The sequence below is a fragment of the Microcaecilia unicolor genome, chromosome 5, assembly GCF_901765095.1.
Source record: "Microcaecilia unicolor chromosome 5, aMicUni1.1, whole genome shotgun sequence".
Classification (NCBI taxonomy): domain Eukaryota; kingdom Metazoa; phylum Chordata; class Amphibia; order Gymnophiona; family Siphonopidae; genus Microcaecilia; species Microcaecilia unicolor.
Window position 1 is genome coordinate 206,560,351 of NC_044035.1, and position 22,293 is coordinate 206,582,643.

Here is a 22,293-nt window from a genome sequence, read left to right on the forward strand (position 1 = left end):
AAAAAATTTAAACATATATCATAAAAAAAAATTTAAACATATATCATTAAAGATTAACAATCTATTAAGAAGTTATTAATACTCAAGTCCATAAATTGGAAATCCAAGATTCAGGAATACAAGGAGAATCAAAAACAAATTCAGGAAATTAAATTAAATAATGCAATTCCTATTGAGGTGTATTACTTATTCCTTTAGCGTTTATCCTTTTTTACCGAAGTTATAAGAGCTGATGCATGCGCGGGCTCTGTAAACACATATTTCTTCCCATCAAGTCTTACTATAATTTGCAGGGGTACCTTAGAAAAAGGTGCCCCCCAAATGTATTATTTCAGACTTAAGGAGCAAGAATTGTTTCCTCCGCTCCTTGTCTCTTAGAGACATCAGGAAATAATAATATCTTATAACCCAAAAAGGGTTTTTCTCTGTTACGAAAGAAAAGACGGAAGATCCAATTTTTATCCGGTAACAACGAAACGGTAGCAACCAAAGTTGCCGCCGTTGCTAATTCGGAATCAGAAGTCTCAAGCAAAAGAGATACATCTATTGGAGTTTCAGGAATTTGATTCAGTTCCTTTCCTGGGACATAATAAACAGAAGTAAATGGTGGTAAATTCTGGTCTGATATATTCAAAATATCTCGCAAGTATCTCTTTAACATATCAAGAGGAGGAACAGTCTTTATTTTGGGAAAGTTTACAAATCTTAAATTGTGACTTTTAGTATAGTTATCAAAGATTTCCATTTTTTTTCTAAGATTAGTCAAGTCATTTGTCATCAGAGGTTGTAATGTTTCCAGTTTCATAATCCTTTGATCAGCCTTTTCGGCTTTACTATCCATTTCTTTAGTCTTTTCCTCCATCTTTCTTAAGTCTTTCTCTAATAAGTTTCACTTTTGGAACAGTTTCATTTGCCTGTTTCAAGAAAGAATGTCCCAGGCAGAAACTAAATCCCATAGTTTATCTAAGTTACCTCCTTCGGTTGACAATTAATTCCTTAGGCATTTCAAACCTCTCAGACGCCATCACATGGATCTTGCTCTGTCCTTCGGTGCTTCTCCCCGCATTCCACGGTGGTAGCGTCTCTCCAACTTGCGATGAAAGCGAGTCCGCCACTCGAGGTTCTTCCGGGTCCACCCCACTTTCGTTGGGAGACCCCGTCGAGTCAGCAAGAAAGGAGCTTGCTCCAACCGGCTGAGGAGGTGGAGTCCGCATAGCGGGGCTGAGAGTGGTATCTAATCCAGGGGAGACCAAGTCTCCTAACACGCCAGACATCCCTACTGGCAGCGTCCCGCTTTCCAAAGCAACTCTCTGCGGTCGAGCAAAGCGGTCCATAGGGCCAGGTAAGGAGGGAATAGGTAGCGGGGCTCTGGCTGTCACTCTCCCCCTTCGTTTAGGCATTATAGAAGCAACAATGAAACGCGACTCACAGTGCCTCAATAGACTGCGGCCATCTTGGATTTCCTGATTACTCTGAAATGGTTTTCAAGGGTGATGATGTGGAGGAACTGAAAGAAATCTTGGTGAAACTGGAAGATGTACTGAGCCAAATCGACAAATTAAAGAGTAGTAGATCACCTGGACCGGATGGCATGCACACTAGGGTACTGAAATAACTCAAACATGGAATTGCTGATCTGCTGTTAGTGATCTGTAATCTGTGATTAAAATTGTCCATAGTACCTGAAGATTGGAGGGTGGCCAATGTAACACCCATTTTTAAAAGGGTTACGGGGTGATCCGGGAAATTACAGACCAGTGAACTTGATGTCAGTGCTAGGCAAAATAGTGGAAAGTACAATAAAGAATAAAATCATGGAGCACATAGATAAGCATGGTTTAATGGGACAGAGTCAGCATGGGTTCAGCCTAGGGAAGTCTTGCCTCACCAATTTGCTTCATTTCAGTTGAGCTGGTTGATGTAGTGTATATTGATTTTCAGAAAGCTTTTGAAAAAGTTCCTCATGAGAGACTCCTGAGAATATTAAAGATTCTACTACTACTACTTATCATTTCTACAGCGCTACTAGACGTACGCAGCGCTGTACACTTGAACATAAAGTGAGGATGATAAAATAAGAGTTCTGAACAAGGGCTGTGCCTAGGGTCTCTGGCGCCCCCCTGCAGACTATCAGTTGGCGCCCCCCCACCCCCCCATGTGGCACAAGATGCAAAGGAAATAGGAGCTGAAAGATGGAGTGCATCTTTGTGGATTGCTCAACAAATAGATCACAAATAATGTTTTATGATTTTTAACCGTGAAAATGATCGCTCACCACTTGCCACACTGACAGGAATTGTCAGCAATATTCTTAGAAACAAATTGCTATACATTGCAAAATAAGATAGCAGATGTAAATTCTCAAAGTGGACATATTCCAAACGCTAAAATGAAAGTAAAATGAATTTTTTCTACCTTTGTTGTCTGGTGACTTTCTTTTTCTGATCATGCTGTCCCAGTATCTGATTCTGCTGCTATCTGTCCTCTTAACTCCGTTTCCAGGGCTTCCTTTCCATTTATTTCTTTACTTTCCTCCTTTCTTCTTCATTTCTTGCTCTATATCCATTTCCAGCAATTTCTCCCTTATCCTTGGGTCCTGCCCTCCCATCCATGTCCATCCTTGTCCCCCTCTGCCCTTCCCTCCTCCATCCATAGCCAGCAAGTCTCCTCTCTCCCCTCCCCTCCATTTCCAGCAATTTCTCCTCTCCCTGGGCCCTGCCCTCCCATCCATGTCCATCCATGTCCCTCTCTGCCCTTTCCTCCTCCATCCATAGCCAGCAATTCTCCACTCTCCCCTCCCCTCCATTTCCAGCAATTTCTCCTCTCCCTGGGCCCTGTCCTCCCATCCATATCCATCCTTGTCCCTCTCTGCCCTTCCCTCCTCCATCCATAGCCAGCAATTCTTCTCTCTCCCCTCCCCTCCATTTCCAGCAATTTCTCCTCTCCTTGGGCCCTGCCCTCCCATCCATGTCCATCCTTGTCCCTCTCTGCCCTTCCCTCCTCCATCCATAGCCAGCAATTCTCCTCTCTCCCCTCCCCCTCCATTTTCCAGCAATTTCTCCTCTCCCTGGGCCCTGCCCTCCCATCCATGCCTCTCTGTCCTTCCCTTATCTCAGCTCTGCGCCCTGGGGCCTTTAAATCTTTTACCTCCGGTCGCAGCAGCGTCAGTGAAAGCGCTGCCGACATCTCCCTTCCCTTCGCACTCGTTGGTTCTCTCAGTGTCCCGCCTTCTTCTGATGTCAGAAGAAGGCGGGACACTGAGGGAACCAACGAGCGCGAAGGGAAGGGAGACGTCAGCAGCGCTTTCACTGACGCTGCTGCGACCGTCGGAGCCTCGGAGGTAAAAGGTTTAAAGGCCTCGGCGGCGCGGAGCTCAGGTAAACGGCAAGGGTAAGCACCGCGGCGGCGCCCTCTAGAGGTCGGCGCCCCCCTGCGGTGCTTACCCCACTTACCGTATTGGCACGGCCCTGAGTGAACAAGAGTTAGGAGTTAAAAGCAGCATCAAAAAGATGAGCTTTTAGCTTAGATTTGAAGATGGCCAGAGATGGAGCTTGACGTACCGGCTCAGGAAGTCTATTCCAGGCATAAGGTGCAGCAAGATAAAAGGAACGGAGTCTGCATAGGCAGTTGGTGGCCCAACTGTTTGGGGAGGCTAAAGGGGGTGGGATTAGGGGTGGGGCCAGGGACGGAGCTTATATCCATAATTGTCTTGACAACACACAGAAAAAAATAAGTAAAAATAAAATAGTCACAATTAATACCTTTTATTAAATTTAGATATTAGATATGTATCATATGTCAAAGAATAAAGTGGTTGCTCAAAGCATATACTAACCACAATTGCTCAACTGCAAAACACTATGCACAACTTTGTGCAAAAACACACTCAGAACCTTACTGTATCATAACACTGGGCAGACCCTAATAAACCAATATACCACCCATACGGAAATGCAGGACCGTCAACAAAATGAAACAAGGGATCATAATATCACAATTCTCATGTAGAGCCACAAAAACACCCTTTTAGGGTGGAAAGTGTTCACAATGAGCTCCTTTTATGAACGACTATATGTAGATCCTTCAAGAGGTAGTGTGTCATGATTTAGGCTCTAAAACCTTTTTTGATGTTTTGGTGCCACCTCAGTAAGGCCAACACACAATCTCTCCACTGCAAAACACTATACACAACTTGTGCAAAAACACACTCTTAACCTTACCAAACCATAACAGCACTAATTCCAAGGACGAGCTACAACCTTATGCGTGGAAAGGCAGCACTGTAATTACAACGGGCTCTAAAACACCAGTCCACAACCTAGTGAAACAAAAAAACAAAACAAAAAGGGCTGAAAATACTACACGCTAGCAGAATTCTGCACCTTGATCACACATGAAAAACACATGACACAACAGATATGAAGGCAAAATACTGAACTGGAAAGTTACCTCAAGAAGTCAGACTCTGCATGCAGCAATACTAGAAAAATTGAAACTTACATGCAAAATATCACAGATGCACATTTCCAAAAGCTGACATATTCCAGTTAATAAATTCTGAATAAAATACTTTTTTCTACCTTTGTTGTCTGATCATTTAGTTTTTCTATTCGCTTTGGTCCCAGTGTCTTCTTTCCATTTGATATTTTTTCTCTCACCATGTCCACCATCCTCCTGTGTCCTTATGCATCGTGTCTACCACCTTTAGCCCTGTCCCTATCCTTTCTCCAGTTTCAACATCTGCCCTCAAAGTGTTCCGATCCAGCCCTTAAATTCAGCAATTTCCCCTCCATCCATGTGCATGTACTTCCTCTGTCTTCCCTCCCCTAAAATCCATGTCCAGCTTTTCTCCTCTCTCCCTTCCACTCCATCCATGTGCATCTCCTTCCTTTGCATTTCCTTCCCTCCATCCTTGTCCAACATTTTTCCTCTCTTCCCTGCCCTCCATCCATTTGCATCTCCTTCCAGTCTTCCCTCTCCTCCATCCAGCCATGTCCAGCACCTTCCTCTTTCTCTCCTACCCTTTCATTGGTGTCATCTCTCTTTCTCTCTCCATCCTTCTACCCATTACCCTCTCCCAATCCTTCCGTCCATTGTCTCCCTCTCCTTCCATCCATTGTTTCCCTCTATCTTGCTTCCTTCTAGACAGTTCTCTCTCTCGACCCTTTTCCATTCAGCATGTCCTGTCTCTCCCCATCCTTCCAGTGTCTTTCCCTCATTCCCCTCCCTACCCTTCCGTCTAGTGTCTTCCCTCTTTCTGCCCCCTTTTCCCAGCATTTTCTCTCTTTTCTCCCTCCTTCATTCAGCATTTCTCCGTCTGACAGCTAGGGTCTCCCCCAGTTTCTCCCCAGCAGCTTCTCTCTCTCTCTCTTCTCTCTCCTGCCCATGTCCCCTCTCTCTCTCTCTGTACCCCTCTTCCATCCAGCATTCTTCTTTCCTGGCTCTCCCCTGCTCTTTTCCATGTCCCTGGCTCTCCCCTGCTCTCTTCCTTGGCCCCTCTTTCTCTCCCCATCTCTTTCTGGCTCTCCCCTGCTCTTTTGCATGTCCCTGGCTCTCCCCTGCACGTTTCCACTCTCTCTCTCTCTCCTCCAGTGTCCTCACGTCACTTCCCTATAGAGTTCCTGAATCAGTACTTCAATCAAGCTACATACAGCCTGCTTGTAACTCCTATTCACTTGTTCATCTCCACTTTTCAGCAGGAATTCCTAAAGAGAATCAGTAAACATTAGGATTAAAAAAAGTCACTTTTTACAGGGAGCATAATTTTACAGAGGCTGAGTCAGAGTGCTTTAAGAGCCACTTACTTATTGGGGGTGGGGGGGAAACACTTACATAAAAGCAGTTTAGCTGCTGCCAGGCCACTTGTAACCACTGTGAGAAAAAAAGGTTCGAGTATCTCTCCCCCCCCCCCCCCCCCCCCCCCGGACCCATGAGGTGTTAATAGACCCATCCATAATAAATCTTTGTCTCCAAGGGTGATCGCTTTTGAGAGGAGAAAGGGAGCGGGGCTTCAATTCATTAGCACAGCCCAGGATGGAGTTTGCACAGCGCTCTGTTCCGATATTAAAAGCCTGTGTTCCCTGCAGCAACAGACTTAAATGTGAGCAAACACAAGCACTTGTGCTGTGGCGTCTGGTTCATAGCTCTTCTCCCTGAAAACCCTCGGCTGCCAGTCACCAGCAGCTTTTGTACTAGTTTCAAAGGAGAGGGGGAACCTCGTCGGCTGTATTCGCCTCCTTCTGCCCCCTTTCAATGCTTGCAGCCTAACGATCTATGCTTGTTCCTGTCGCTGCTCAACAGAAGCAGAGGCAGAATTTAGCGGGACAGGAGTCTCGGGACATTTGGAGAAAGACGAGGCAGGCGGAGTAGGTCACAGCTGGGCTCCCCAAGCCTCTTATACGGGGCGCCTATGGGAGTCTGGAGTTAGCAGTGGAGGAGAAGGGTGCAGATAAGAGAGATTTACTCAGTGAACGGAATTCCCAGGGAGGAATGTAGGAGAAGCAGCGTTAAGCAGTACTTCGCCGGGTTTACTTGGTCCTTTTATTTTCATGACCAAGCCTCAAAAAGGTGCCCCAACTGACCAGATGACCTCCGGAGGGAATGGAGGATGACCTCCCCGTAGTCCCCCAGTAGTCACCAACCCCCCCCCCCCTCCACACACACACACACACAAATAAAAATAAAAGGTTTTTTTTTTTTTTTTACCAGCCTGTATGCCAGCCTCAAATGTCATACCCAGCTCCCTGACAGCAGTATGCAGGTCCCTGGAGCAGTTTTTAATGGGTGCAGTGCAGTTCAGGCAGGCAGACCCAGGTCCACCCCCCCTACCTGTTACACTTGTGGTGCTAAGTGTTGAGCCCTCCAAACCCCCCCAAAACCCATTGTACCCACATGTAGGTGCCCCCCTTCACCCATAAGGGCTATGGTAATGGTGTAGAGTTGTGGGGAGTGGGTTTGGGGGGATTTGGGGGGCTCAGCTCACAAGGTAAGGGAGCTATGCACCTAGGAGCTATTTGTGTATTTTTAAAGACATTTTTAGACGTGCCCTCTAGGGTGCCCGGTTGGTGTCCTGGCATGTCAGGAGGACCAGTGCACTACAAATGCTGGCTCCTCCAATGTCCAAATGCCTTGGATTTCGCCGGGTTTGAGATGGCCAGCATTTTTTTCCATTATCGCTGAAAAACAAAACCGGCGATCTCAAACCCGGCGAACTCTGGCATTTGGCCGGGCTAAACTGTATTAGCAAAAAAAAGATGGCCGGCCATCTTTTTCGAAAATACGGTTCCAGCCAGCTGTTGCGCCGCGGCCAAAACAGATCGCCAGCGAACTATTTCGCCGGTGACGTTCGATTATGCCCCTCCACGATTCAGGTTATTCTTTTCAATGTGCATCACTTTACATTTGTCCACATTAAATTTCATCTGACATTTGGATGCCTAGTCTTCCAATATCCTAAGGTTTTCCTGCAATTTTTCATAGTTTGCATGTGCTTTAACAACCTTGAATAGTTTTGTGTCATCTGCAAATTTAATCACCTCACTCGTCATTCTGATTTCCATATCATTTATAAATATGTTAAATAGCACCGGTTCCAGTACTGATCCCTATTCACCCTCCTCCATTGATAGAAATGAACATTTAAGCCTACCCTATGTTTTCTGTTCAATAACCAATTCTTAATCCACACCAGAACATTGCCTCCTATCCCATGACTCTTTAATTTGCTCAGGAGTCTCTCATGAGGAACTTTGTCAAAAGCTTTCTGAAAATCTAGATATACCACATCAACTGGCTTACCTTTATCCACATGTTTATTCATAGTCCTTGTCATACGTAAATATATATTGAAGCATGGTTGAAATCATTCTGTTTGATGTTGATGTAGCTGTTTTTTTCATTTCATCCAACCATTTTGACATAAAAAGAATTTGCTGTTTGAATTAAACCAGTTTACAATAAACTCGTTAACTGTTTTTCTGCTATACAAAGATTTTACATAGTTGTTTAACTTATTGTTGGTGAACTAACAAGATTATGATATGAATAAACAAATGTATGGAGGGCAAACACATGCAGTCAAATGCTTTACTCTAGCCTGGGGAGGCTGTGCTCTCTAGACTACATGTACAAGTAGAACTACTAGGAGGACAAATTTTCCAAAATATCAGTGATGCCGATACAAAGATCATTGGTATACAAGTGAAAACACAAACATAACTGCTGTGATGTCACAAAGGCAACGAAGCCATAATAAATATTTTTATTTTGAAACTCAGATTTGATTGACTGACAATGATTGTCTATAGTGTGAAATTTTGGATGATTGGAATTTGGAAGACGAAGCTGTATATATGTTCAGAGTTTTGCTATGTACACCTTGTTGAAGAACTATGTCAGTGGTGTGCTGGTAAATTTTTAACAACAGGCTCTCTCCCCGGTCCAACTCTGCCCCCCCCCCCCAAATTGCAGAGCTGGCTATACCCAGGGCAGTGGCGTACCAAGGGGGCGGTGGGGGCGGTCCGCCCCGGGTGCACGCCGCTGGGGGGGGGTGCCGCGCGCCAGTCAGCGTCATTCATTTCCGTGCTCCCTCTGCCCCGGAACAGGAAGTAACCTGTTCCGGGGCAGAGGGAGCATGGAAATGAATGACACTGACCGGCGCGCGGCACCCCCCCCCAGCGGCGTGCACCCTGGGGGGAGGGGGCTCTTTCGCCGGGGTGGGGTGTCCTTTCGCCGGGGTGGGGGTTGCGCTGCATGGGGGGGGCACTGCACCCGGGGGGGCACATCGGCGATCCACCCCAGGTGTCAGCGCCCCTAGGAACGCCACTGACCCAGGGAGCGAGCCAGGGGGGGGGGCGGTCATGCATTACTCTCTCCAGGAATTTTTTTTTTATGCTTCCAGGTTCCAATCTAATTCAAGTTTAACGTGGGATAAAATGCCATAAATAAGTAAATAAATAGATAGAAACTCTGAACATTGAGAACCTGATTCCCATAACATGATGTCTGTTTTAGAAGCCCATTACCAGGAGAAAAAAAATCTCTGCATCAATAACAGGGTTAAATGTCATAAATAAGTAGACAGATAGATAGATAGATAGATAGATAGATAGATAGATAGATAGATAGATAGATAGATAGATAGATAGATAGATAGATAGAAACTCTGAATGTTGAGCACCTGATCCTTATAATATGACATCTGTTTTAATGGCCCTTTACCAGGAGAAAAAAGATCTCTGCACAAATATAATACATGCTAGGGTGTCCCTATAACCAGCCCCTCTAAATGACACACTGATTATGATTTATAACAAATTACTACACTATTTATGAAAAGTTATTCCATTACTATACTTCCTCTGACCTCTGTGTACATCTGTATGCTGCCAAAGCTGGCATGTTTGAAAATATAAGAGAGATTGAATTAAAATGCTACCAACAATAAAGAACGACAACATGGATGCAGCACCTGATTCTTATAACATGATATCTGTTTTAGTGGCCCTTTACCAAGAGAAAAAAAATCTCTGCACAAATATAATACATGCAAGAGGGTGTCCCTATAACCAGATGATACACTGAGTATGATTTATAACAAATTACTACTACCTCTATGTTCATCTGTATGCTGCACAAGCTGGCATGTTTGAAAATATAAGTGAGATTATTTATTTATTTATTTATTTATTACACTTGTATCCCACACTTTCCCACTAAAAGCAGGTTCAATGCGGCTTACGCAGTAATAGGTAATACAGAATTTTGTTAGATAAGGTAAGAAATTAAGTATAACATAGTAATAGAATGGATGGGTAGGTAGAGATAGGCGATAGAGAGGGGGGTAAGGTGGGAGATATAGTCTGGGTCAATGTCGTTGTCTCTTCGGTATATGTTAGGTAGATGGGTTCATAAGATTAATCTGGGTCCTTTGGGTAGGCTACCAACAGTAAATGCTACCAACAGTAAAGAATGACAACGTAGATGCAGCAGCTCATAAGTTTGCTTGATTTTGTTTTGGGTTTAACGGCGAAGACAGCTGTGCAGGAAGAGGAAACTGGCTAACCTAAATAGCTTCAATGTTTTTTTTTTTTATTTCATGCTGTCTCCGTCCTCATCCAAACCCAGCATCATCTCCCTCCTGCTCCTCTGTGAGTCCTACCTCTCTCAACTTCCATTCCCTCTCTGGCCATTCTTCAAACCTTACTCTTCCAGCAGCTCTAGTGGTAACACGTGACTTCCTGGTCGACCCAGAGCCTTGTCTCTGCCGAGTAGTGTAGTGCCCCACTGATGCAACTTCCTGTGGGTGGGATCTGGCAGAGAAAAGGCTCTGAGTTGGTCAGGCAGTGGTGAGGGGGAGGGGGTGATGAACCTAAGGGACAACATGACGAGGTATGCTGGGAGCCTATGGGCAGGTGGGGACTGGGGGAGGAGGGAGAGAGGAGGAGAAAAAAAAACAGATGCTTGTGTGCTCACTGCCTGACTCCAACAACCGGCTCGCAAAAATCAGTAAAATTTAACAACCGACTCGTGTGAGCCGGCTCTAGCACACCACTGAACTATGTGCATGTGCACAAGTGCAAAACTTAGAGGGAACACTGATAACCAGTCATTTTTACTCTCTACTCAGAAAAGAACAAACAAGAAGCGATGCTTTTAAGTAGCAGAAGAGGAGATTTAGGTTAAACAATAGGAAGAATTTCAGCACTGGAACAAGTTATCTAAGAAGATGACAGCCTGTCCAGCACTTGAGGGTCTTAAAAGCAGGTTTAACATGTATTTTTCCAAGTAGATATGGGTTAGTAGGTCCTGCCTGAAGGCAAAAAGATAGACAAGAATACATCCATCCCTATTATATTATGACACTGGATTAATAGTTTCCAATTTAAATCAGCGAGTTAATATGCAGTCTTGATCCCAGATTAATGTAAAATTACTGTGATAATGGGCTATTGAAGTTGGATTTAATTCAAGTTTTATTAAGCTCATTGATTGTAAAACATCTAGAGCTAAGAGTCATGATAATAAATAAAAGCTTCATTATTATCTACTATTTAACCGGGTTATGTTGGTCTTCTAGGCACAAGTTTTGTTTTTCATTGTGATAATGATTTCCTTTGCAAATTATCTGGTGGGTACCGTGATCCCAGCATCAGAGGAGAAACAAGCTAAAGGATTCTTCAGCTACCGAGGTAGGCTATCTCCTGCATGCCTCAAAATATTGTTCATATATATTTTATATTGTATTTAACCTGCAATATGTCACTAATTTTCTGCCATTAATCAAAAATGAATGATTACATGAGGGTTGCAGATTATGAGAAACAGAGTTCATTTACTCCCTACCCTTGTGCTGTTACCAAATTTGTAAGGGGAATTCTATGACAATGCCAAAATAAACAATTGTCAAACATAAGGATCAGCATTTATTTTAAGCATCAGCCATGGCATATAAATTATCCCTTTATATTCAGCATTGCTGTCTGCAGAATTAGCAGCACTGAATATACATACTTTATACTAAGCCACACAGCAATACCGACACAGCCCATTCAAAGTGAATGTGCTGTGTCGGCATTAGTGCGCAGCTTAATAGGGAGGTTAGTAGTGACTGGTACTAGCTATATGGATAACAGCAATATTCAGCCACTATCCACATAGCTATGCAGTTTATGTTAGGAAATCCTTTTTTGCTGTTTCTGCATAGCTATCCAGATGGTAGATGAATATCACTAGATATCTATAGAATTAAGTCCATGCTGTACCCTGGATCTATCCGTTGGTGCCGAGGCAGTCTCAAATAATTTTCTGCAGCATTATCTCTATAGTGCTGGTGAAAAGTCATGGATAGGGTCCAGTTAGGGCACTTAGTGGAGAGTAGGTGCCACTATATGAATAAGCACTTAGAATATTGGGTCAAATAAAACCAAATAATTCATAGGGGATGATATTCAAAGTGATTTGACCAGCCAGGAGAGGCTCCTGGCCAATTAAATCACTTGTGGCGGGCTGTCTACTGATATTTGGTGGCACTTAACTGATTAGCTATAGCTGGCTATTTTCTGGGCAATCTAGAGTCAGAATTGGCACTTATGCATTCAGCACTTAACTGCGTCAGTTAACCAGATAAATTGGACTGCATAAAACTCAGTCCTATCTTTGTTCAGTTTCACTTGGGTGGTTGTGTGCTGAATATCGCACTTAACTGCCTCAGAAATAGCTGGCTGTGCTTAACCAGATATTCAATGCTAGTGGCCAGACATGGCCCGGAATTGAATATTCAGGAATAATGCTGGTGGCGGCCAAAAAAACACTGACTGCTACTGGCTGAATATTTACCTAACAAAGTAACCTGACAAAGGGCCTCTTATCAAGCCGTGCTAACAGTTCCTGTGTAGTGATGCCGACAAAGCCCATTCAAAGACCATTATTAAATTGGACTTGGGGAAAATCCACTATTTCTGGGATAAGCAGCATAAAATATTTTGTACTTTTTGGGGGATCTTGCTAGGTATTTGTGACCTGGATTGGCCACTGTTGGAAACAGGATGCTGGGCTTGATGGACCTTTGGTCTGTCCCAGTATGGCAACACTTATGTACTTATGTTGGCATTACCGCACTCAGAACTGCTAGTGCAGCTTGATAGACCCAAAGCTTGTACTTTTGACACTCCCGTCGACTGGTGCGTGAGCCTTCAGTCGTTGGATAGGGTGTCCTGAGTCGAAGACCCGGATGCCTCAACTAGCGGTAGATGGGTCACCTGTACAGGCACAGTGCAGGAGCACCTGAAACAGTCTATCCCACAGCAGGCTTCAGATGAGCTTTGACAGGAACAACTTGAGACCTTTGGAGCAGCCTTATCCCAAGATGGGCTTTGGCTGGGCCGAGACAGGAACAGATAGAAGCACTGGATCAGCCTTATCCCAAGATGGGCTTCAGCTGAGACAGGAATGAAGCACTGGAGCAGCCTTATCCTAAGATGGGCTTCGGCTGAGACAGGAACAAACTGAAGCACTGGAGCAGCCTTATCCCAAGATGGGCTTTGGCTGAGACAGGAATGAACTGAAACAGGAGTAGCCTTGTCCCAAGACGGGCTTTGGCTAAGACAGGAATGAACTGAAGCATAGGAGCAGCCTTATCCCAAGATGGGCTTTGGCTGAGACAGGAACGAACTGAAACACTGGAGCAACCTTATCCCAAGACGGGTTTTGGCTGAGACAGGAATGAACTGAAGCACTACAGCAACCTTTCCCAAGATGGGCTTCGGCTCAGACAGGAACGACAAGGCAGGAACTGGAGGAAGTCCAGGCACTGCAGGGGCAACCAACTTACAGGAAAGAGCGGAAGTTGCAAAGACAGGGAGACTCTGAACCAGTAGGATAAATCTCCCTCCCCTGCCTGGTGTCATCTGGTGGCATCCTGTCTGGCCAACAGAACGTGTCTGAGAAGCACACACTGCATTAGGCCCTTGCTGTGGAGGGGGTTTGGGAAAACATCCCCCTCTGCCACATGGATTATGACTGTTAGCGTCTAGTTTGGGTTGGCTGCGCAGCTGAACTGTGGCTCCCCAGTGGTGCAGTAAGTGCGACGGTGGCCATAACAGTACCTTCCCCTCAATGGTCCCATGGTCCGCATGGGAGGCCTGGGCTTCCAGGGATGAAGACAGTGGAATCGACAGAGAATGACAGGCATGTAGACGTGGGCTGCTGGCGACAAGGTATTGCAGGTTCCTATGATGCCTTTGGGTGTCCAAGATGCTCTGGGCCTCATACTCATCCCCATGGTCTGTGGCCCCAGGCAAGGGAATCAGGGAAGCCCTGAACTTCTTCCATAGTACCAGGAGTTTCAGTAAGGAGATGTGAAAGACATTGTGTACCCACAAGGAGGATGGCAGCTTCAGCTGGTAGGCAGCGGGTCCTATCTGTCGAACTACCGGGTAGGGTCCAACGAAGCACAGAGCAAATTGGATGGAAAGTGTTTTCAGGTGCAGGTTTCACTTTGACAATCAGACCAGGTCTCCTGTTCAGTAATGGAGGGAAGGAAATCTTTGTTTGTTTGTTTGCTTCTTATATTTCTGGATAGCTTTTACAAGGTGTCTCCGAGTGGCTTCCCAGACCTGCATAAAAGATTGGCTTCTTCAGCCACTGTCACTCCTGGCACCAGGGGTACCGGCCTAGGAACTCAAGAATGTTGACCATAAATGATCCAGATGCTCTGGTGGAATCGTATACATGATTATTGTAACAGAACTCCGCCCAAGGTAAAAGATAGGGCCAGTCATCATGAGATGCTGACACACAGGCACTCAGGAAGGAGTGGAGGAGTGGCCTAGTGGTTAGTGCAGTGGACTTTGATCCTGGGGAACTGAGTTTGATTCCCACTGCAGCTCCTTGTGACTCTGGGCAAGTCACTTAACCCTCCATTGCCCCTGGTACAAAAAATAAATACCTGAATATATGTAAAGCGCTTTGAATGTAGTTGCAAAAACCTCAGAAAGGCGGTATATCACAATTTGGTTCACTTGCTCAGTCTGTTTTTTGGTCTACAGATGGTATCCAGGTGAGAACTTGAGTGTTACCCACAGAGATTGGTGGAGGCTCCGCCAGAACTTGGACGTAAATTGAACCCCCTCTCTCCCCAATCAGAGATGATTGATTCAGGCAACCCATGTAGATGGAAGATCTCCTGTAGAAAGTGTTGAGCAAGAACAGGAGTGGACAGAAGGTGAATAAGAGAGATAAAGTGGGTCATCCTTGAAAAGCAGTTTACTACCACCCAAATACTGGAGAAGCCATTTAAGTAGGGGAGGTCCATGATAAGTCCATCGTGGCATGTCTCCTGATATAGCAAGTGCTTTGCAGGAGGCCCCAAGGATGGCCACGAGATGGTTTCTGGCACACTCAGACCGGACATACCCTGACGCAGTCTTTCACATCCTTGTTCAGAGTGGGCCACCAATATGAGCGTAATATCAATTCAGCAGTCCCACGAATCCCAGGATGTCTTGCTATTTTAGTATCATGTCCCCATTTGAGAACAGTCTCCTGTAGTTATTTGGGTATGACAGTTTTGTCTTTGGGTACTGACAAGACAGTGGCTAACAAGATCTTGTCCGGGTTGATGATTTGTTGGATCTTGGGAATCCCTTCAGTAGACTGCATTTAGCATGAGAGGGCATTCTTCTCCACAGGCCATAAACTTAAGTGGAAATTGAAGCAGGAAAAGAATATGGCCCACCTGGCTTGGCATGGTTAAGACGTCACACTTCTTGCAGATATAGGAGATTTTTTGATCTATATATACTATGAATGTATGCTTAGCCCCTCCAAGTAGATGATGCCACTCTTCCAGGGCCAATTTTATGGCTAGAAGTTCCTGATCGCTGATGGCATAATTTATTTTAGCTGGGGAAACCTTCTTCGAATAATAGGCACGGGGAGAATTTTTCTGCAGGGGTCTGCCTGAGATATGATAGCTTCGACCCTTATAGAGGAGGCATCAACCTCCACATAGAAGCGTCCCTCTGGGTCTGGATATCAGAGAATTGGGGCAGTGGTGAAGGCATCTATTGCCTCCGGAGGCCAGTCTCGGGGGTCTTCCGCCTTCTGGGTTAATGCCGTTAGTGGTGCTGCAATTGAGGAGTAGTTCTGAATGAATTGTCAGTAGTAGTTAGAGAATCCTAAAAACCACTGAAGGGCCCATTGCTCCAGGGGTCGAGGTCAGTCCAGGATCGCAGATAGCTTGGTCGGGTCCATATGTAATCCTTGAACCAACACAATGTACTCTAGAAAGGGCAACTCTGTGTATTCAAACACTCATTTCTCTAACTTTGCATACAATTTATTGTGACATAGGCACTGGAGCACTGTCCGGACATGCTGTCAATGTTGTTCCAGAGACTGGGAGAAAAATTTAGATATCATCCAAGTAGATCCTGAAAAGACATCGCTGACAAAGTTCTGAAGACTGCGGGGGCACTGGCCAATCAAAAGGGCATGACAAAGTATTTGTAATGCCCATCTCTAGTATTGAATGTGGTCTTCCATTCGTCACCCAGCCATATTCTGACCAGATTATAGTCTCTTTGAAGATGTAGTTTCATATAAATATGAGCCCCTGGAGATGTCGAATAGTTCAGAAATGAGGGGAAGGAGGTATTTATTTTTAACTGTGATAGAATTCAAGCCTCTATAATCGATGCAGGGACAGAGTCCCCCATCCTTCTTGCTGACGAAGAAAAATCCTGCCTCAGTGGGAGATGTGGATGGGCGGATGAACCCTTGCTCCAGATTTTCTTTGATATAGGTGGACATTGCTTCGGTCTCCAAGCATGAGAGGGGGTAGACGCTACCCCTAGGAGGCATCTTCCCTTGTAGGATGTCAATTGCACAGTCATTGTTACTTAGAGAATACATCCGCATAGTCTAGATAAGCCCAGGGAATGTTCTTCTTGAGGCCAAAGGGGACGAGAGTGATCGATGGAGAGTGTATGACTGACCTCATGGAGTGGTGTTAACAGGACTGACTCCAAGTTAACAAATCACCTTGCTCCCAATTGATACATGGGTTATGCTTCTGAAGCCATGGGAGGCACAGATGATGGAATCGATAAATGCCTCAGTAATCACCTTGGGCTCCAACTTGATGGTAATAGGGACCAGTAATTGTAATTGGGGAACTCATTTGGGAGTGCCTAGTCCTGCTTTCTCCACAAGAGCAAGGTGGACCAGTTTCCCGACTTTCTGGGACAACGATGGACATAGTGACCCTTCTCCCCACAATATAGGCAGATATCCTGGGACCATCTCTGTTGTTTCTCTTGGTCTAAGAGGCCCAGATGGTCAACTTGCATGGGCTCTCTTTTCTCCCTCAAGGGAGTAGATGTAACCTTGTACGGAGAGTTGGAGGCTGGCCAGAGGAATCTATGGGTACACTGGTGCTCCAGAGCCCATTCCGAAAATGAATATCAACCCGGGTGCTGTAGGAAATCAAGTTGTCGAGAACTGGCGGGAGATCTCATCCGGCCAGTTCTTCCTTAATGTAAGGAGACAACCCTTGCCGAAAAACAGTGACCAGGCTCTCATCGTTCCATTCGAGGTTGGCTGCCAAGGTCTGAAATTGGATGGCATAGTCGAGCAGAGTCCGAGTCCCTTGTCATTGGTTCAGTAGCTCAGAAGCGGCAGAGGATGCCTTGCCAGGTTCTTCAAAGATTTGTCTTAAGTGACTTAGAAATTCTGCTAGATCATTTAGCATTGGATCATTGCATTCCCAAAATGGGGATGCCCAGGTGAGCGCAGGACCCATGAGGAGCGAAATAAGGTAGGCCACCTTGGCTCTATCCGACATGAAGTCTAGAGCCTGCAATTTGAACACTATCTGGCACTAGTTCAGAAACCCACATCAAGACTTCGGATTTTTGTCAAACTAGGGAGGAGCAAGCTGGAGACTTGAGTCACCAGGTGTGGCGAGCGGAACTGGGGGAATCCTGGACAGGGTGGCTCCCGATCCAGCCTGCGATGTGTCTGGATATCACAGATTATCCACACTTTGAGTCAGTTCTTGAACCACCCCAGACATTTGCTGGAGTTGAATGGTCATCTGTTGCAGTAGTTGAAGGGCAGGTGACTCTGTTGAGCTCATCATGGCCTTCGCAATCTGTTACTCCTGTCGACTGGTGGGTGAGACCTCGGTCGCTGGAAAGGGCGTCCTGAGTCAAAGACCCAGAGGCCCAAACCAGCGGTAGCCAGATCACCAGTACAGGCACAGAGCAGGAGCACCCAAAACACCCTATCATCCAGCTGAATCGCTGCCCCCCGTGGTGCGGTAAGTGCGGTGGCGGCCATGACAGGTTTGCTATTAAAAGCTATTATTATTGGAAAGAGCAATTATAGAAACAACAATACCAACATGCAAGCTAAAGGAGACTCTTATTTGATATAGAAAATAAATATACACAATTTTTCTTTGCTTTGCTGGGGTCATCAGTGTCTGTATAGATGCAGGATCTTACAGATCAATCTACAAATGAGGTTTAGAATGTAAGAGGCCAATATTCAGCTGGTGTGCAGTGAGCGCTTGTCCTTTCCTTTGCTAGCTTTATGACTGGATATTCATGCTGGACCATGTCTGGGCAATGGCATAGAATACTTGGTTGTATGCAGCCGGCTAAAATTTATGTGGTTAAATGCAATTATTCAGCATTTATCTGCATACAATGAACCTCATAAGAATAGGACTGTGTTTCTTATGTGGTCCTATTTATGCACTTAAGCACTGAATATTGCAGTCCTATTTATGCATATAAGTGCTGACTCCACCCCTAGACTGCCCACAAAATAGCTGATTTTGTGTTTGGCAGTTAGTGCTGGATTAACCGGTTAAGTGCTGCTGAATATCAGTGGATAACCCCACATAAGCAATTTAACTGGCTAGGAGCTGTTCCTTGTCAGTTAAATTGCTTTGAATATCGGCCCCTAACTCTCATTCTGCTGAGGCAAGTCAGATCTATCTTTGCCCAAGGTGTCTCCATAGTTTCCTTGCCTGAACAGTAATAATGAGTCAGTATTCACCTGCAGTGATCAAAGTTTTTCATACATTTTAGCAACCCCAGCTAAAACACACAAACAAACATATATGCAGTGCAGGGATCTGGATAGTGGCTGGTGCTGAACATCTAGGTAGAATGGTGCCAAGCCCCATTCTGCATAGCAACAATATTGAGTCCACTATCTGGACAGCTACCTGGTAAAGTTAGGACAACTTTTTTGTTGTCCTATTTTTATCCAGATTGTTATCTTGTTAACAGACCAAATATAGCTGCTAACTGAAAAGCCTTTGGCTCTTTCTTCACACTTCCCCATGCTGCCCTGCTATACAGCAGCATTATCTAGATAGTCATTGAATATCAGTGGAAAGACTTGGCTTAGGATATAGCTACCATTGAATGAGTATGGTAAAAAGCTGAAGGCTGCCCATTGTAAGGGCCATTTGCTAGCTGGATAAAAAAGATGAGGCAGCAGTGGTAGTGCTGGAAGGAGATGAGCATGTCACACACTGCATATACCTCCAGCTGTTCTGTCACACTGCCTCCCAATTTTATTATCAAGTTCTTCCCCCTTGACCTGTCAGCAACTAAAGTGGTACACCTTGAGCCTGATATTCAAGCTGATTTAAATTGGAGAGGGGGAGGGATGGAGCCTGGCAAATAGACAGAAGGATGCATGGAGTGAGAGTTCTCTCCCTGTGACTAAAATTTACCTGATAATCTTTACTTCTACAAATCTCCAATGTCTTGCTAAGCTAGATTGAATCAGCTCTGATGGCAACATTCAAAAATGGTAAGTCTGATTCATCTTTCGCAATCTCCTCCAGTGTAAAAAGGCCTCAGCCTCAGCCAAGTATGCCCAACAAAACTGTGGCAAAATCTGCTGAATCGCAGCTTGAAATATTAGTGCAAGCAATGTGCTCTTTAAAAGATATCACGATGGAACAAGTAGATGCGACAAAACAGAACTTGCTCGACATTGCATAGATAACCTTGAACAACAAACACATGATATTTCGATTGAATTGCAAAGACAATAAACATGATCAGGAGATTTTGCAACTAAAAAGATTTTGACAATCTCTCAAATTGAAATAGGCATATTAATATACGCATATTAGGTCTGCTGGAAGGCTGCAAAGATACAGACCTCATCTATTTTCTTATTGTTTAATCATGTATTTATTTTATTATACCATTACTTATTGCATAGTAAAAGAGAACGGTTTACAAAACAAATGTTACAAAGACTTTAAAATAATATTCATTTAGGAACTCCATTAAAAGATAGGAAAGAAGATAACTCTCTCATTCAAGATAGTAGATCAAAACAAAACATATAATTAGCATTCATATGTCAAACACAGAGACAATCATTGCACCTCAGATTCCTGTGTGTTCAATTTACTGAGATACTGCATCATTTGATGGTAAAAGCCAATTGGTAGATATAGGTTTTCAATGCTTTACGAAATTGAGTGTAGGACCCTTCTAACCTGATTTGCTTTGGTAATAAATTCCATAATGCTGGGGAAAGAAAGTAGAAAGCAGATGAGCGAGTGGATTCCCATCTTTCCCTGGATGGTGGGGGTATTAGCTAGTCTTCATACCAATTTCCCCATAGTTTTAAAACTTGAATTTTCTGCCACAGCATTAACAGTCTCTAGAAGGCACAGTAGGGTCTAATTCAGTCTTAGAAAAAAAAATAAAAGAGAGAGAGAGGAGAGAGAGAGAGAGAGAGAGAGAGAGAGAGAGAGAGAGAAGTAAGCATTATTAACTACTTTCCATAGTGTACAACCCTTTCCCCATAGTTTTAAACTGACACTTTCTCTAGAGGTAGAAACTTAACAGCCAAGAGTATAAAAAGGATAGTAGCAAGGCTTAAACTGTCCTAAAAGAAAGTTATTTTCTGTTCTTGCCAGCTAGAGAGGAAACACTGCTGCTGACCTGAATTAGGTGTTAATTAAGGTATGAGGAAGTAGAATATTTGCAAAGGCTACTAAGGGCAATCTGATTACTGGGCCTGCTTCAAAGGGTTTGTTTGAAACAGTCTCCTTAGAATCCAGACTATATGGAGAGGAAAGGTCCCACTTAACATTCTTTCTGAGAAGTTCTGAGAAAAGAGGACATTTCTGTGGGTAAGTGATATTATTTTATTCTGTGCTTGGTAACTTAAAGATTGGATTTAAAAGAAGAATTGTAGGATCATTGATAAACACAGAATAAAAAAAGCAACAACAAAAGAAGCAAACTTTATTAGCTAGTCTCCATACCTTTTTCCCCATAGTTTTAACACTTGAATTTTTTTGCCAATATCTAGGCCTAGGGCCTAGTTCGGTCCTCATTTCCACCCACCCCAACTTTCACCCACCCCCTAGCTCAACCATTTATAGTCAATTATTCTAATTAGGACAACAAGAGGGTGGTTTTCATTAGAGTTTTAATTATATTTAATTAGTTTCTGAGAAGCAAACACTAAATAAATTACAAATTACACCATATAATCTTAAGGCTCTTTATGTTCATCTGATATTCCTAGTACCTTAAGTTTTAATTAAATGACTGTATAATACTAAGATGCAGATAGTAGTCCAGCAACAAGAGAGGTGCTATCCAATCTTTTGCATTGAGTGTCACATGTATGATTATCTCCCAATTAGTGAGAGGTCATATGTATGTGCGCGATGCAAAGAGCTCCTAGCTCTCAGACAGCAAGTCCAGAGGTACATAGAGTACACCTACAGGGATATCGTAGAGACATTCCACCTCCAATCTGGCAGCCCCTGTGCTGCCTTGGAGGAGGGAGGTCTTCTAAAAGGAGAGCATCAGCACACCAGGGAATGCAATATCCTCTTGCACCGAGGATGTGTCTCCAAGAGCTACTGCCTAGGAGGGAAGGGTTAGGATAGCTGTTGTAGTTGGTGAGTTGGTGATTCAATTATTAGACATGTAGATAGCTGGGTGGCTGGTGGATGTGAGGATCACCTGGTCACTTGCCTGCCTAGTGTGAAGGTGGCGGACTGCACGTGTCACCTAGATAGGATTTTAGATAGTGCTGAGAAGAAGCCAGCTGCATTGGTACATTTCTTCAATGACAGAAGAAAATGTGGGAGGGAGCTTCTGGAAGCCAAATTTAGGCTCTTAGGTAGAAAGTTCAATCCAGAACCTCGAGGGTAGCATTTTCCGAAGTGCTCCCCGTTCCACGCACAGGGCCGAAGAGACAGGCAGAGCTCAAGTCTCAATGTATGGATGCGGCAATGGTGCAGGGAGGAGTGTTTTAGAAACCTATGGAACTTTGGGAGGCTAAGTGCTTTGAAAATGAGCCCGCAGGTGTCTTTAAATAAAAAGCAGACAATAGATTGCAAAATAATATTGTCAAGTACTGAGCATGATGTAAATAGGAACAAGAAACATAGTTTGAAATGTCTACATGCTACACGCGAATGCCAGAAGCCTAAGAAATAAGATGGGACAGTTAGAATATATTACACTAAATGAAAAATTAGATATAATAGGCATCTCTGAGACTGGTGTTAGGAGGATAACCAGTGGAACACTGTCATACCAGGGTACAAATTATATCATAGTGATAAGGTGGATCTAATTGTATGTTAAGGAGTGCCTTGAATCAAATAGACTGAAAATTCTGCAGGAAACAAAACACATCTTGGAATCCCTATGGATTGAAATTCCATGTGTAAAGGGGAAAATGATAGTGATAGGAATGTACTACCATCCACCTGGCCAGGAT

The 22,293-nt window shown here is 44.3% G+C and overlaps 1 protein-coding gene across 1 annotated transcript in view; it reads left to right on the top strand.

Annotated features, from left to right (window-relative positions):
- Positions 1-22,293, top strand: part of SLC12A3 (solute carrier family 12 member 3) — a 1,234,282-nt gene that overhangs the window by 331,800 nt on the left and 880,189 nt on the right. Inside the window, 1 exon segment of the mRNA XM_030203718.1 lies at positions 11,078-11,189. Coding sequence (XP_030059578.1) covers positions 11,078-11,189 — 112 coding nt within the window.